At 43.2% G+C, this 17,290-nt stretch overlaps 1 protein-coding gene across 3 annotated transcripts in view; it reads left to right on the top strand.

The window, feature by feature from the left end:
• MME (membrane metalloendopeptidase) overlaps positions 1-17,290 on the top strand; it is a 189,561-nt gene that overhangs the window by 44,086 nt on the left and 128,185 nt on the right. For all 3 annotated transcript variants that reach the window (XM_029615303.1, XM_029615305.1, XM_029615306.1), the window contains exon 4: positions 9,797-9,958. In XM_029615303.1, coding sequence (XP_029471163.1) covers positions 9,797-9,958 — 162 coding nt within the window. The remainder of the gene's footprint in view (positions 1-9,796; positions 9,959-17,290) is intronic.

Raw genomic sequence — 17,290 nt, 5'->3', positions numbered from 1 at the left:
TTGCTCTGGGTAATAAAATTCCAAGTACGTTCCACTGCAGTCCCTAAGGTCGGCAGGCAAGGGTTTATTTATTTGCTTAGACATTTTATATACCATTGTTCCATGTAAAGATCACAATGGTTAACAAAGTGACATTCATAGTTATAACTTGACAAACTAAGGAGAGAGAGAGATGGACTCTCAACCTGGGTAACACCAAGCTGAGAAACATCAAGCAAGGTTAGGAGAACATTGTACAAATCTCATCTTTGTGTGAGTTTCCTCACTCCGAAGGTAATCACATCTTCACAAGAGTGTACTGTTCAGTTCATATGTCTCATTCTGAATGTCAAAGTGGCCCCTAACCCCTACACTACTACCTAAACCTCACCTTGAGTTACTAGGTGATCCTCATATAGAGGTATAAATACCTAACTACTAGAATGGCCTTATAGCTAGTCTCTCTCTCTCTGTCTCGCTGTCTCTCTCTCTCTCTCTCTCTCTCTCTCTCCCCCCCCCCCCCCCCCCCCCAGTGGTTGTAGGTAGGAATTGCAACAATTGTTGTAATACTGCAAAGTGTGGAATGGTATTCATAGGTGGGCATTAATATCTATCAAGTTACATTTTCTGCTACATATTAAATTGATCTAGTACATATGGCAAAGAGTATGGTTAATTAAAATGAAATGATAGTTTTCACATCTTAGTGAGTTGGTTTGAGAATCTTGCATTCTCTCGTTTGATTTATTCTTTATGATTCTATTATTTTTTGTCCTTCTTTGTGGTTGTGTATATTCTAATGTTTTTAAGTTAAATTATATGTGTTTTTGAATAGCCATGCTTTTTTAAATTCACATTTAAATCTTTTTCTATCTGCTAAAATATGTAAAAACCTCAGGCAGAGAATTCCAGAGCTTTGGACCCGCTATTGAAAACACTCAATCTCTTATTTGTATCAGATGTGTGCTCTGTATTGTGGGAATAGTAAGCAGTCCTTTGAGATCTTAGTGTTTACTGAGGATTGTAAGGTTGTGGTGTCACTCCTAACAAGCTGGTGTTATTGGAATGAATGATGTTGAAAATTAATGTTAATACTTTTTAGTAGATTCTGGATTGTACTGGTAAACCAATGCAGTGACATCAGTGAGGGTGTGTGTTCATATTTTCTGGTTCCTAATAATATTTGTGCTGTAGCATTTTGTAATAGTTGTAGTGGTTTTAAGTGGCTTGCTGGAAGACCTAGTAGTAAGGAGTTACACTAGTCAAGGTTTGAGAAGATTAGAGTTTGCAATACAGTACGGAAGTGGTTTTAGCTGATGTAATATACACAACTTGGTGTTATCCTGTCTTAATTAATTTACTGATGTGCATTTTCATTGTGAGGTTCTCATCTAGTTGTATACTTAAATCCTGTATTTGATTTGAGGGATTAATTTGAAAATTACCCAAGTCTAGGGCAGGTGGTTTAACAATCGATGGGTTTCTACTCAGCCAAATGATTTGTCTTTTTAGCTCTAGGAAAATTAAATACATCATAGTTAGGATAGTCAATTTGGTTTAGGAGAACATTATTTCTGTCTTTGAGCCAAGTTTAAGAGACACAGAAAATGGTGATATTTTAAGTCCTCTAGCAGGTCATTAATCAGAGAGAATTTTTTGACAGAGACTGAGCGTTTAGTAGAAGCAGAGTAAACAATAAATAGGAAGAGGTGGTTGAAGAGTTTTTACTTATCTTAGGGTGGCCCAACATTATGTTCCTTCTGTGCTTATTTCTCTGGACGCTTCTTAGATCTCCATTCCGACCCTGTCCAAGCATGGGCTGTATGTAGTACTTTTGATCCATGCTTGTGGCAACTTGATTAAAGGTATAAGAACTTCAGGCACGCCTGAAGGGGTGCACAAAGGGGAAAGCTCCTTTGTTGTGCTCCTTCGTTCATGCACCAAGGGCATACACCCCCGAGCGCAGGCACCTTTGGCGTCGCTGCTGCAGTGTTCTTGGTCTTCTGTGAGTGGGTGGTGGGTGGGCGGTGGGTGGTCCCCACTGGCATGTCACCTCCTCTCTCCGCTGCTGCCACTGCTGCTGGGATCATTGGCTTAGAAGGCCCGATTGACTCTGCAGCTGCCGCTGTCTCCTCTGGTGAGGCCAGGTAGGTCTTGCCACACTCACCATTGTCACCGTGGTGTTCTCTGGTCTGTAGGTGGGTGGTGGGTGGTCTCCGCCGATGTAATGCCTCCTCTGTCCATTGTCGCTGCTGTTGCTGCGACCGCCAGCTTGAAAGGACTGATTGGCCCTGCTGCTGCTGCTGCTGCTGCTGTCTCCTCCGTTGGAGGCCAGGTAAGCCTCACCATCACCATCACGGTGTTCTTTGGTCTTTTGTGGGCGGGTGGTGGGAGGTCCCCGCCGGCACGATGCATTCTCTTTATACTGCTGCTGCCACGACTGGGACTGCTAGGTTGGAAGGCCCGATTGGCCCTGCTGCTGCTGTCTCCTCCGGTGGAGGCCAGGTATGCCTCGCTGCCCTCACTTTCGCTGCTGTGTTCTTCTCTGGTTTTCTTATCCCCACTGTTAATACCTATCAACTTCAGACCATTCATTCCAGGGCATTTGTTGTTTCCAGTCCCACGTTGTGGAATGAATTGGCCATGGGCTTGAGAATTCATTCTGATTAGAAATCCTTCAGAAAAAAGCTGAAAGTATGTTATTTTTGTTTGGCTTTGAAGTTTTTGTTATTGATCAGCTCCTCCCGAGGGGAGGAGCTATCGATCTGTGAGGCTTGGCTCCTGTAGGAGGAGGAGTTAGCAATCTGTTAGTGCTCACCCCACCAGGAGGGCGGAGTTAGTAAACTGTATGCTTTGTTCCTGTAGAAGGAGGAGCCAGCAACCTGTATGATCCCCACGGGGAGTTATCTATCTGTTATGGATCAGCTTCCGCAGAGAGAGGAGTAATGGTCTGATGTGGGTTGGCTCCCACAGAGTGGCAGATGATAATACCGCTCTATTAGTGTAAGGAGTAACACTTAGTAGAAATAGTGAATCCCTGGGCCGATGGCAGATGACAGTGCCCTCAAGAGGAGATCCTGAGAGGGACCACTGGCTAGGCTGGAGTATTGAGACAAACACAGATTTTTCTTTATTAGACTGGAAGTAGAACCACCAGAGCTGGCAGTAGTGAGCTGATGTGCCCGTAGTGAGCTGAAGTCCCTCGGATACTGGAATTACGATCTCTGAGTAGCTGAGCTGAAAGGAGAGACTGTAGGTAGTGAGTAGACAGGGTATGCTGGACATATAACCCGTGGTAGATGATACACTCACAATTGTAGATATCTGTAATGTCTTCTTATGCAATAGAGAGTCTTCAGTATTCAGGAACAGGAGCCGCAGGGTACTGCCTATAGGCAGTCTGAAATAGAACTCACAATAACTGTGTATGGGATAGCTTCTGAAATAGAAGAGAGGCTAGGAGAGATTTAGGAACATAGGCCCTCTTGGAGCGAGTACCGGTTCCTATCTGTTAATCTGTAATAGTAATCCATAAGATATAGGTATGCAATATCTTCTGAGGAAGAAGAGAGTCTGAGAAAGGTATTAGGAACATGGGCCCTCATGGAGCAAGTACCGGTTCCTATCTGCAATAGTAACTCACGATCTCCATACCTGCGATAACGTCTTAGACTGAAGGGAGTCTTAAAGATCGTGGAGCGAGTACCGGTTCCTGTCTGTAATAGGACTCACTGTGTTCACGTCTGCGATCGCCTCCAGGCAATAGGAGTCTTCTGAGTATTCGGGAATGTAGGCTCTCGAGGAGCGAGTACTGGATCCCGTCCAGCAATCTGAAATCAAGAAGAGAGAGAGCGGGACCCCCGAGGAGCGGGTACCCCTAGGTGAGTTTGTAGAGGCAGAGCAGTGGAGAAAGAATTCCCCGAGAATAGTGAAGAAGGGGTTCCTACCCTTGCCCTTGCTAACTTAATCCATAGTAGCAATCAAAGACCTTTTATGTTGGAAGCGGATGATGTCACTACGGGGGGACGCCCCCGAGGTTTGCGCCCTTGCTGGTACAAAGTCTGGAGTGCACGCACGTGCGCCCCTACGTCATCAGGAACATGGCAGATCTGTAGCATCAGGCCAGCCCGGGGATTCCAGGAAGAAAATGGTGAGGAGAAGCCACGGCAGCATCTGTCCGTCAGACCCAAAGGGAGTCGCCACAAGGTAGAGAGGGTGGAGCGAGGGTGAGAATAGGCACGAACGCAACAGTTTTATTCAATATGAATTTAATTTTATAATGTTTTTGTATTGTATTATTTTGATATGATAATATATTGCCTTGTTTTAATTGTTCACTGTTTAGCACAGTTTTTCTGTTATAGGCGGTATAGAAAAATCTGTAAATAAATAAAATGAATGCCAAGATGGGTCTTGAAAATCAAAAATTTCCACCAGGGACTCTGTGAGGAAGTACTCCTATTTACCTTTGCAGAACCAGGCTAAATGCCTGGTCTACCTTAAATTCCTTCAGAAGACTATGCTCTGTGGGTGGGATCCTGTGGGGCAGGTGGGGCTCAGAGGACATAACCAGAGACTTGGGAATAAGAGCTGGAATCCAGGTGGGGATAACCAGACCAGGCCCAGGTCTCCAGCAGAAAGGCAGCTCCTGTACATAACATTGTCCAAACACTGAGCTGAGATGAAGCAGTATCAGCTGTCACATGGTAGGAGCAATGGATGGCTGGTGCCATCCATTGGCTGGTGCCATTGGTTGTCACAGGGGCCAACCAATGGCACCAGTAGCCCCTGTAACATAGTAAGGGCAAAGGCTATCGGCGCCATTTTGAATACCGGCAGCCAACGGCGTGAGTGGAGGAGATGGTTCCCGGACCCCCCGCTGAACCACCAGGGAGTTTTGGTAAGTCTTGAGGGGGTCAGGAGGGTGGGGGGTTGGGGGGTTGTAGTTAATTCAATTTTAGCTGGGAAACAAATAAGAATGAATGCATGAACATATCGGGGGGGCCCCCTTGCCGAATGCAATGTATCTGCCCCCCCAACGAATACAAATTACGAATGCAACGTATGCCATCCTTCTGCACATCCCTACCTTCCATAGGGATATAAATACCTATCTAGCGTGAGGGCATTATGGCAAGGTGCTCGCTCTTTCTCTCTCTCTTTCCCCCCCCCCCCCCCAAGTACCCCAAATTGCAACAATTTGGGTACTTACCGCAAAGTGCAAAAAAGGTATCGCAGTTTGAGGTAATACCTATGCGAAGCACTAAGATAGCACACTTTGCAATAAACAGCCTATTACCATAAAACATGCCCCTTTTCCTATCGTGAATTTTGATAAATCCAGGCCTAAGATTGTAAAGCAGATTTGTGGATTCAAACAGCTGAGAGAAACTGAGCCTATACATTTTTGAGGGGTCTTTATGGAGTCTTATGCCCAGATATTTCACTGAATTTTCAGCCCATCGCATAGGAAAATGTGCACTCTATAGTTCCCGCATGGCATCGCTTATAGGAAGCACCTTAGATTTATCTAAATTGAAGCGGAAACCCGCTAGACTTTCAAAAGTTTCTAATTCTGATGGCAAAGCCGTTACTGATGACATTGGATTTGTCAAATGCATAAACAAATCATCTGCAAAAGCCATTAATTTAAATGGAGACAACCTCAATCGACCTATGGGAATTCCTTCTATGCCCTCATTAGCTTTAAGAGCTCTAAGAAGAGGTTCCAGTGTTAAAATAAATAGCAAACCTAATCTCTTTAGATTGAAACCCATTAACCATTACTGAGGCCATAGGGTCACTGTATAACACTCTAATAGCTTGGATGAAAACACCTTCTATACCAAAAGCTTTCAAAGTGTCAAACATAAAACCTCAATCTAGCCTGTCAAAAGCCTTTTCCGCATCTAAACTGAGCAAGACCAAGGGGATGTTTCTACTTTTATTGAAGCCCATAGAAACTAAACTTTTTCACACTTTCCAGACAGAGCTCCCCCCTTCACAAAACTAACTTAGTCCTTGCCCACCAGATCAGAATAAAATTTGCCAGCCTCACTGCCAAGATTTTTGCCAGGAATTTCACATAAAAGTTCAACAAAGATATTGGTCTGTTAAAGGCTGGAAGCATCAGATCCTTACCCTGCTTTGGTATTACAGTGATAAGTGCTTTATTGGAAAATAGAAAAAAAAAACATCCTGAATCCACTGCATAAACACTTCCCCCAACAGAGCACTTATTTTAAACACCATAAGCTTATAAAATTCAGCTGTATACCCATCTCGGCCAGGTGCTTTTTGTAATTGCACATCTTGAATTGCCTTTTGTATTTCCTGCAGCTGGATTGGTACATTCAGCTTGGCCATTTGGTCGGGAGTCAGCTTAGGTAAATTCGCCTTCTGGAAATATGCCTGAACTTCAGTTCTATCACTAGGTTCTGTTTATAAAGGAGCTGATAGAAGTCCTTGAAAATTTCACATATCTGCTTCCCCTAATTAACAATTAATCTAAAGCCTGACCGCATTGTATTTATGACTTAGAGGCCTGTCCAATTTTTGGTTACATTAGCCAGAAGCCTACTCATTTTATTGCCATATTGGTAAAATTTGTATTTATAATACAATAAACTCTTTTTTTACTCTCCGATGCAATAGTGTATTCAAAATAACCTGAGATGCCGAGAATATTTCCTTATTCGCCCCAGAGGGGAATTTTTCATAGAACTCTCTATCATTCTGCAATTGCTTCTCAAGTAACAATATCTCCTTCAATGCCGCTCTACATTACTCTGCTACATAGGAAATAATCTTGTCTCTCAAAACAGCCTTGGCTATCTCTCAGTATAAAACCGGCATACTTTGGTGATCCACATTATCACTCAAAAATAGTTCCCACTTTTTCTCAAAAAATCCCTGATCATTATATAAATAAGTGGGAAATCTCCAGGACTCCCCGCTCCCCTTTATGATGGAAACCTTACAGGTCACACCACACTGGAGCATGATCGGATAATGCCAACGGGCCAATCTCCATCATAGTCACTTTGGAAAAAAATGCCTATCTGAACTAAAAGATAATCAATGCAAGATTGAGAGTTGTGTGCTTGAGAAACGCGAGTATACCCTTTTTCCATGGGATGTAACACCTGCCAACCATCCACTAAATCGAAAATTTGGCACAGTTAAGATATTCTCCGATTCCCAGAAAAGAACTAGGCCCTCCTGTTGATCTGTCTAAAGTTTGATTATGAACACAATTAAAAATCCCCCACCCCCCTCCATTATTAAAGCCTTGCTTGTATATTCCATAAAAAGAGTGGCCAATTTAGGAAAGACATCATGGTCATAAACATTTGGGGTGCAAACCGAACAAAACACTACTTTTTGACCATAAAGAAGGCCGTCAGCGATCAGAAACTGCTCTTCTGGATCATCTATTACTTTGGTCTCCTGGAAGGAAACTTGCTTTCCAATTAATATTGCCACCCCTGCTTTCTTTGTGCCAGATTAAGAAAGAAAACTTTCCCCATCCACCGTCTTCATAGCTTTGGATGTTCTACCTTATCTAAGTGTGTTTCCTGAAGAAGACCCACCTGCACTTATAAATCATTATATCGCTTACAGAATTTTGAATCTCTTTATAACTGAGCCAAGCCCTGAAACATTCCTTGTGACTACTCTTACCACTGATTTAACCATAATTATCAAATGATAAAATATATAACACCTGTAATCTTCAGAAATGGCCCGGACTCCCCAGCCTGAATATTCCCTCAGAAAACCAAAGTCAACCCCAGCGCATAGGCAATGACCAATCTCACATGTAATAATCATGTGCTATCCATGGAAAACCCTTCTCTCAGTCTCTCCCCTCAGCACGCTCCCACTTCCTAACCTGCTTTCTTCCTGACCCCATCATCCCTTCCTCCCCCCCCCCCACCCCCATTACCACAAGCATAAATCCCTGCTTTGGGTTTAAAGTCACCACTACTGAGTGGAGCCCCACTCCCCCTTAACAAGAAAGAAAGAAAGAAAAAGAGGCAAAAGAAAATAATAAAATACAAAATAAAATGAAATGAAAATAAAAATGTGTCCCTTCGAGAGTAGTTGCCAGTCCAGTTTATTATTTTAAATTGTTACCATACTATGATGGCACACGAGTAATTTGTAATCTATACCACCCATATGTCTCTTTATCGTGCCCTTCTGTAAACCGTTGTGATGGTTATTTAACTTAACGGCGGTATAGAAATTTTTTAAAATAAATAAATAAAATAAAGTACTGCCAACATCTCCTGATATCCTATCGTCAGAGTTAAGAAAAAGAGAAAAAAAAACCCCCACCCAAGTCAAAGAAGAGATAATCTGAAGGTTTATTCAAACCGTTCCAGCTTTCATGAAGTTCAAAAATGAAAATGTCTTTCCACTTTGCTTGCTCAGAAAGTCATTCCAGCAGGGCTCCCAGTTCACTCTTCTCAGTAAAGACATTTTCTTTTCTGAATGCTTTGGAGAAGGGGCTGGGGGCTAGGGGGAGGTGGGGACCATCTGCAAGACCACCCACAGTTTTATGAAATTACTTGCATTAATGCCCTTTTGGGTGAATGGCCCAAAATGGCATTATTGCAAATCAGGGACGAAAGATTTAAAGGGGCCATAGGCTCTTTACAGCTTTTTGAATCATACATTCACAGCACTACTTTACTGGGTATCTTTTCAAGTTCTACAGCTGACCTAACCAGATATACTCAATATTTGGCTAGGTTAGCCAGATATCCTAGCCCCTCCCCAGAATTCCCTGGAGACGCCCCCTTTTTATGTGGCTAAATTATAGCCGGATAAGTAGTTATCAGGCTATAATTTAGCCAGATAAGCAGCTGAATATGTCGCAATAGCCATTTAGATAGATAACTTGTAGGTTATCTGTCTAAATTGCTTTTGAATATTGATCTCCAAATGATTATTTTAGGGGGGAGAATTTTCAAAGCCATTTACAAGAGTAAATCAGCCAGGCTGAAACTTACCCTCCTTCAATGTGCCTAAAGATAAGCACCTTGTGGGACAATGCATGTGCCTTTAGCTGCATTGCGAGGAGGAACCCTGAGCAGGGCCAGCACATCTTATTAGGCGAACTAGGCAAGCAGTTGCCTCAGGCGCTGACCATTAGGGAGCGCCAAAGAGCAGCCATGTGAGGCCATGAGCAGAGCCTATCCCACTCGCGGCAAAGAGGAGTAGAGATTCAGTGGGCTGCGAGCAGTGCCCATCCTGCTCGTGGCCCAGAGAAGCATACAATCGATGGGCACGAATGAGGTAGGAGTCGGGGGCCGAGACTGGGGTGGGGTGGCTTGATGGGGGGGGGGGGGGGGTGCGGGGGCCACAGGGGAGGGTGGGCGCAAGGCAGAACGTTTGCCTAGGGCACCTAATAACCTTGCACCGACCCTGTTCCCGAGGAAGGGGCAGCCGGCTTTAGGTCGGGAGAGGAAAATTTTGTCTGTGATAGATTGCATTTTCAACTCTTTGCAAGTTACTTTCCATGGAAAAAGCACCAACACAAAAAAAAAAACAAAAAAAAACCAGGTACAAATGTCCGCAGGTTCTTTGTACTTAGTGCAAGTTTCAAAGCAAAAGCTCACATGTACATTCTCTGTGACAAATGGGGCCCACTCTGTGCATAAAAAGTAACCGTAGATTTTCTACCATGCCAGACAGTCACCACGATTGGGTTTGTTCCTTATTTTCATGACAGAGCATGCGTTCCAAAACTATGCCAGAAATGTTTTCCAGACTCTGTGGTTTTTTTTTTTGTCTTGTCTGAATACAGCTTCCCGGATCCTTGATAATATGGACCCATCTGCAGAGCCTTGCCAAGATTTCTATCAATATGCATGCGGAGGTTGGCTGAAGAAGAATATCATTCCAGAGACCAGCTCCCGCTACAGTAGCTTTGACATTTTAAGAGATGAACTGGAAGTTGTTTTGAAAGGTCAGTGAAATGTAAGCATTTGTGAGGGCCACTCTCAAACAGTGCACAGAAGAGTAAAGTCTGTGGGTACTTTTGAACTGCAAACTTTAAGGCAATCTTCAAAGAGGAAAACGTTTAAAAATTGGGTCAGAAAAAAAGACACGTGCACAGAGCTGTGCCTGCTATTTGCATGGGTTCCTCTTGCAGTGAAATAGTACATGTACGCCTATGCACGTTGCAGTGCATGGGGGTAAGTGCTAACCCCTGGGCATTTCTCCTCTCTCTCTGCATGTTAATAAAGGGTAGCTGTTTTGCAAAGGTTCATTTCCGCATGTAAAAGACTATTTTACTGGCAGAAATTAGGGATGTGAATCATTTTTCTGACGGATGAAAATATCATATGATATTTTCAAATCCGTCAAGTATGGGGGGGGGCCCCGAAAGTGATAGGAAAACCCCACAAAATTTTCATGTGGTTTTCTTATCGTTGGGGGGGGGGGGAAGAAAAAAATACCCCAAACCCACCCCAACCCTTTAACCCCCAGCCTCTCGACCCCCCCCCCAAAAAAAAACTTTCCTAAAGTACCTGGTGGTCCAGCGCCATTTTTAAAGATGGCGCCGGCCGTCCATTGCTCCTGCCATATGACAGGGGCTGGCCAATGGCACCGATAGCCCCTGTCACATGGTAAGGACAAAGGGCCATTGGCGCCATTTTGTTTACTGGCAGCCGACAGCCCGAGAGTGGGAGCTCGCTCTCGGGACCCCTGCTGGACCACCAGGTACTTTAGAAAGTTTTGGGAGGGTCGGGGGGGGGGGGGGGAGTCTAAATAATTAGATTTAAAGGGTCGGGTGGTTGTTTTTTTTTTTCGGCTCGGGCAACCAAAAAAAAAGTGGTGAGAATCACGGGAAATGAAAATTTCCCCCGGTTCTACGAACACGATTCTGGAAATGATTCCGGAACCGATTCACATCTCTAGCAGAAATGGCTTTGGAAATTGCTCTCCGTACCTCCGAGCTGGAGCTTGTTCATGGCTTCCCTTGAGAGGCTTGTGCTTGGAAATACGCCCTGGTACTGGAAGTGTTGAACATTTGCAGTTTGCGCTATGATTCCGAGACATGGCTGTCCTCACCGGTGGGAGTACTAGTAAAATTTTGTGCCGCAGGAAAGGGGGCGACATTTGCAACACAGTGAAGGACGAATATTAATTAATAACTGGAATTTTCCTGTTACAAACACCCACCTGTTATTGATCAGTTATGAGCATGGCTGGCAGTTCTGAGAGCGTCTGGGTCAGGTAATTGATGTAAGACTCCAGGAATACAGAGTGTGCCGGGGCAGACTCAAGCAGCCTGAATAATGGTAAAGTCTGCCTGAACATTCCTCACACAGAAAGCAAACTTATGCACATATGCTTGCTATGACTAAAACACTTGTGGTATGTACACGCATCAAATCGCACAAAGTTATGCCTGCTCTTCAGATGGTGCAACTTAAGAGATGTAATGTATGCCCAGATTTTTTTTTTTTAACTTTTTATTTATGCATTTTAGTTAGGATCAAGAAATACAAACTTGAAATAGTAAAAGAAGAAGGAAAAGAAATACATATCCAAATACAAATAAACAAAAGAAATACAAAACACTTTCCTACAATTCCATAAGTCCACTATAAGGGATCCAATTACAAACATAAAAAGGAAAAGACCCCAAAAAGGGGAACATTAAGCAAAAGGTGTTAAAGAGCATTTATAAATATACGTGCCGATACCAAAAGAAGCGCGGGAGAGCCAGCGAGCGCCCGCTCTCCCGACGCGCGCACAGGCCAGTGTCCGGGGCGTGCAATTCAGTATCGGCCCGCATGCAAATGAGGGCCCGCGGTAAAAGGAGGTGCTAGGGACACTAGTGCGTCCCTAGCGCCTTCTTTTTGACAGAAGCGGCGGCTGTCCGCGGGTTTGACAGCCGACACTCAATTTTACCGGTGTGGGTTCTTGAACCCGCTGACAGCCACAGGTTCGGAAAATGGACGCCAGCTAAATTGAGTGTCCGTCTTCCAACCCATGGGCCGCGGGCGGATTTTAAATTTTAAATTTTTTTTTAATTTTAAATTTTTTTTTTATTTTGGGGCCTATCGCTATGATATTAAGTCGAAAATGCGCAGCCAAATGTGGGCTAACATTGTGCTCTGCCGGAGCGCACTTTACTGTATCGGCCCGATAGCGAGTAATATATCCAATAAACAGGGCACTCAACCATCTAAAGGAGGAATGGACTGAGCTAAATCAGAACTCCCTAATGGTAAGACAGGTTTATCAGAAAGAAAAAAAGATAATTGAGAAGGAATAAAGGAAACATAAGACAGGCCCTTATATTTAATCAAGCATTTGCATAGAAATTTCAAAGGAAAAGCAGCATCAATCTGCAAAACCCTTGGTCTCATCAAGAGGATCTGATGCCTCTTCTTCTGTATTTGCCTGGAGACATTAGGATACACCGTAACGATAGAATAAAGAAAGGGCTTGAGTCGATGTTTGAAAAAAAAAGTCTCAAAACCCAATCGCGATTAAATTCTAAAGCGAAGGTAACCACCATAGTGGCTACCTGTACAAGGGCAGTATCTGAGGTCTCTAGTAATGCTTTTACATCCAAGTCGGAAGTTAAACAGCCCATGGCTTGTATGCCTGCTTGGTTATCCTTCTTTATAAAAAGGGGGCAAATAGTACGATTTAGAAAAAGGAGGAACCGCTGTCTCAGGAACCTTAAGATGTTCCAGTAAATATCTTTTAAACATATCTTTTGCATAACATGCGAAAGTTTAGGAAAAGTTATAAAATGGAGATTTCACCCACAAATTACATTTTCCAGATTTTCAATTTTATACTGAAGCAATTGATTTTCCTTTACCAATGAATCTTGAGCAGATTTCAAAGTTTGAGTATTCTGTTTGACTTCTGCAATTTCTTTTTGAAAAGAAGCTTCTTATTTTTCCAGCGAGGTAAGACTGTTTTCCATAGTATTAATTCTATCAACAACAGGATTCAACTGAAGAGTTATAGTGGTTCCAAGATTTGCTACAGCCTCCCATATAGAATCAAGGTCTTACCAGAGCCGGGACAGAAATTCTCTTCAAGGGATTCAAAACTGGAGTGGAGATTTGCTCTTCCGAGATAAAAAAAACCAAAAAAAAAACCCTCCTCCTGTCAGTGAACCAACAAAGCCCCCATCAGGACCCGCACAGGTTTCTTCTCCAGGGCTCACAGGGCGTCTGACTCCATGTCGGGTCGCAGGGGTTCAGCATCATCGGCAATAGCCCCCTCCCGACACGCACCCAGGACTCTGGAAACAGCCGGGTTCGTCAGAGGAACCCTGACGATCGGGGATAAAGAAGTAGACATGTCCGGAGGGGAGGACGGTAATTCCAAACCTGTCTCCACTTCCAGGGGCGAACCTCCCGATCGATGTCCCCGCTGAACATGGGCATCCATAGGGCCCGAAATGGGGGAATCCAGAAGGACCGCGGGCCCAGTCCTTTCTTTAGCCCGACGTTTTTTGGCTGAATGCGGCATCGCAAAGGGAAAAGTAGCTCTGAAGTGAAAAGGAAAAAGACGCGGTGCACACGCAGCCTGCTCAGTAGCAGCCGTCTTGACTCTTGGATCTCTCAGTTATGCACAGACTTTTCAAACTAGAAAGGTCTGCATTCAAATTCCAACTCTGGCCCCACTCCATTTCCCCAGCAAGCCTCTCTGCAGTTCACAGAAAATTGCGGATCATACCAGGTTATACTTTTACGTAAGCTAAGCTCAGGTTTATTTTAATAGAATTATTTACAGTGATAAAACCCTGGTTTTCTATGTGCAAATAGATTTGGAAAATACATCCTAATTGTTTATAAAAAGCAAATTAAAGAAGAAAAAGAGGTCCGTATTCAAAAGCCTTTTGGACATATAAAAGTTGCCCATCTAAATGGCAAAACCAGCATGTTCAGCCTCGTAACCGGCTAAATTCTAGTCAGATGACGAGTTATCCATTCTGGGAAGGAGCAGAGTTAGCTGGATAAGTTATCTGGCCAACTTTGTTCCTGGCGCTGAGCTGTTCTATATTTAACTGGATAAACTTATCCGGCTAACTTTAAGATTGCCGGGTATATTCTGCAGTGCTGCCATGCCGCTGAATATCCCAGCTAAGTAAGCTGGATAAGTGCATTCAGCGAACTTGCCAAGATCTCAAAGTGGTTTGCATCGCGGTTCAGTGCAGCACCGGAGACTCCAGTTTGAGTATCCTTTCTGGTAGGGGTTGAATGAGCTCAAAGAGGTCTCAGGGAGGGAAGCGTGATGGAAGAGGTTACTGCAGTGATTCCTGACAGAAGAAGTAGTGTGGAGGATAGGGCAGGTATTTACCTGAGCAGACTTGCATAGCTAACTTTATCCGGGCAGTGCTGCCATGCCAGCTCTGCCCAGACAAAGTGAAACTGCACCCAGAAACAAACTCCACGGTGCATCATTTTACACAAATAATGTTTGTGCGAGCAATGAATTGCTGGGACAAAATTTAGCCAGGGAATGGAGAAAACATTAAAATATACAGTTTGGTCTGGCTAATTCCAAATGTTAGCAGAACAAGATTTTTGAATATTGACCTCTTGATTTCTCAGATGAGCTATACCCATAAAATAATCCCTCTTTTGTATTTATGATAATTTTTAGTCTTGTCGGTTTATTTTATTACAAGAATATACAAAAAGATATGGGCTTTGGTTAGTACAATCTCATTTATTGAAAAACGTCCCTGAGGACTAGAGCCCCCACCCTCCTGGACCTCACACTGAGGCTAACCAAAGTATCTCTGAGGTCTAGTGGAGACAGGAGTAATCCCCACTCACTCCCGCTAAGTTTGCCTTGGCAGCACCATTTTTAAAATGGCACCGGCAGACGTCATATGCTATTTTATCCCTTTGCGGCAGGCTAAACATCAGATGACATGTGCCGACCCCAGGCACCACCTGACATCATTGCTACTCTGATTCTGCACAGAGTCAGCTAGTGCCATTTTGAAAAATGGCACCAGCATAGCAGAAGCAGATACTCCTCAAAAAATCTGCCTTGGACCTTACCTGTCCTGCTAACAATCGACCCATCTCCCTCATCCCTTTCACATCCAAACTACTCAAACGTGCTTTTCACCTCTGCTGTCTTGACTATCTTTCATCTCAAACTATTCTTGATCCACGCCCGTCTGATTTTTGTCCTCTACATTCCACAAAAAGCGCCCTTTCCAAATTCTTCAGTGATCTGTTTAGGGCTGAAACCTAAGGCCTTTTTCTTGATCCTTATCGCCCTTAGATATTTGCTACTTTTGACACTGTTGATTGCCAGCTAGTTCTCAATACTCTATTCTCACTTGGATTTCAGGACTCTGTCCTTCTTAGTTCTCTTCATACTTCTCTCATCACACTTACAGCTTAAAGGCCTCCTTAAAAAAAGACATTTTCAGCTGCTTTTTAAATATTGTAGTGCATGGTTCTTTCTGGAGATTCTCCGGCAATGCATTCCATCATAAACTACTGGCAGCCATTGCAAAAGATGTTTCTAAATACATTGATACATGGCTACATCTTTGTCAGAAGAACAATCAGTAAAAGAAAGTGAGCTTCATTTCAATGTATTCATTCTTTATCAATCTGATTATCAAGAGTGGATCAGAGCTCTACTGACTTTCTGTGATCCTTGATAATAAACATTTGTGAAAACAAATAGAAGTATTCTTCAGAGAAAGACAAGTCATAAAAATATTTCTTTGTAGTGGATTTACATTTGCATGTACCTGATCTAATGCAGTATGTGGATAGGAGCACTAGGTCTGTTCCCTCAGGTGATTCACTTAATCATTTTCAAGCAGCAAAACTGTTCTTCCACTACTTTGAGGTGCAAGCTGTATCACCAGGGACTTATAGAGGGGCAATATTGCCCCCTTTTTCTGCTGAGCATCCCACTCTTTATGTACACATGTATCTTTCTGGTGTTTGCTGTTACCTTATCTACCTATTTGGCCAGTTTAAGATCATCAGATATTATCACCCTCAGATCCTGCTCTTCCTTTGTGCATAGAAGAAGTTCACCCCCTAGATTGTGCTGCTCTCGGGTTTTTGCAGCCCAAATGCATGACTCTGCATTTTTTAGAATTAAATCAACGCTGCCAGACTCTAGACCATTCCTCAAGCTTTGATAGATCCTGATTCTTGTTTTCCACTCCTTCCTTGGTGTCTACTCTTTGCAGATTATGGTGTCATCCTCAAAAAGACAAAGCTTTCTGTATAGTCCTTCTGCAGTATCACTTATTCAGTAGCGCCCTTGCTTTGGGGATGAAATCCATTTATCACAACCCTTTGTCACCTCCCACTCTAGTTGAGTTTCCAGTCCAGCCAGTCACTTTTGAGTCCATACCAAGGGTATTCAATTTATTTATGTCACTTTTGTGGAAGGGTGTCAAAGGCTTTACTGAAATCTACTACAAATAGCTCTCTCTCTCCTGATTAAACTCTCTAATCACCCAGTCAAAGAAATTGGTCAGGTTCATCTAGCTAGACCTACTTCTGGTAAAACCATGTGACCTTGAATCTTGTAATCTCATTGTATTTCAGAAATGTCACTATCCTCTGTTTTAGCTGCAATGACTTGAATTTACTTACCACAGAGGTCAAACTAACCAGCCTGTAGTTCCCAGCCTCCTTACTTTGTGAACAGGAACAACTTCTCCAGACCTACTCTTAACTCTAAAGAAGCACTGAAAAGGACAGTCAGCAGAGCTGCCAGAACGTCTCTAAATTCCCTTAATACCCCCGCATGCATCCCATCCAACCTTATCACTTTAAGTTTAGCGAGCTCATCACAAACACGGTCTACTGAAAATCGTTTGTGGTTTGCCTCACTTCCATTCTTCTTTTTGTCCATTTTTTGTGGTCCTACCCCTCACCCTTCCTCGCTGAACAGCAAACAGAAATATTTGTTAAGCTATTCTGTTTTTGTCTTGTCAGCCTCTAAATAGGATTTTCCTTTCTCTCTGTCTATATTAACCCACGGTGCCTCCTCCTTACCTCATAAGCCCCGCAGTACTGTTGCTTTAATATCATGCCAATCCTCCCTTTCTTTCCACCTTGCTTTCTAAATAGATTGTAGCCAGATATAACTATATCCCACCAAAAAACAGTAGCTGTCTCTTGTATTAATCAACGCTCATCCAAAATCAATAAGAGAGCAAAAATGCAATTACTAAATAAATCTTAAAAAAAAAAAAAATTCAAAGAAGAAAAGGTATCAGAAACAATGAAAGTGCTTTAAAATTAATCCCCTGTATCCTGTC

This window comes from Rhinatrema bivittatum, chromosome 9 (assembly GCF_901001135.1).
Source record: "Rhinatrema bivittatum chromosome 9, aRhiBiv1.1, whole genome shotgun sequence".
Taxonomy (NCBI): Eukaryota; Metazoa; Chordata; class Amphibia; order Gymnophiona; family Rhinatrematidae; genus Rhinatrema; species Rhinatrema bivittatum.
The sequence above is the reverse complement of the archived record's forward strand: the minus strand, read 5'-3'. Positions and strand labels throughout refer to the sequence as shown.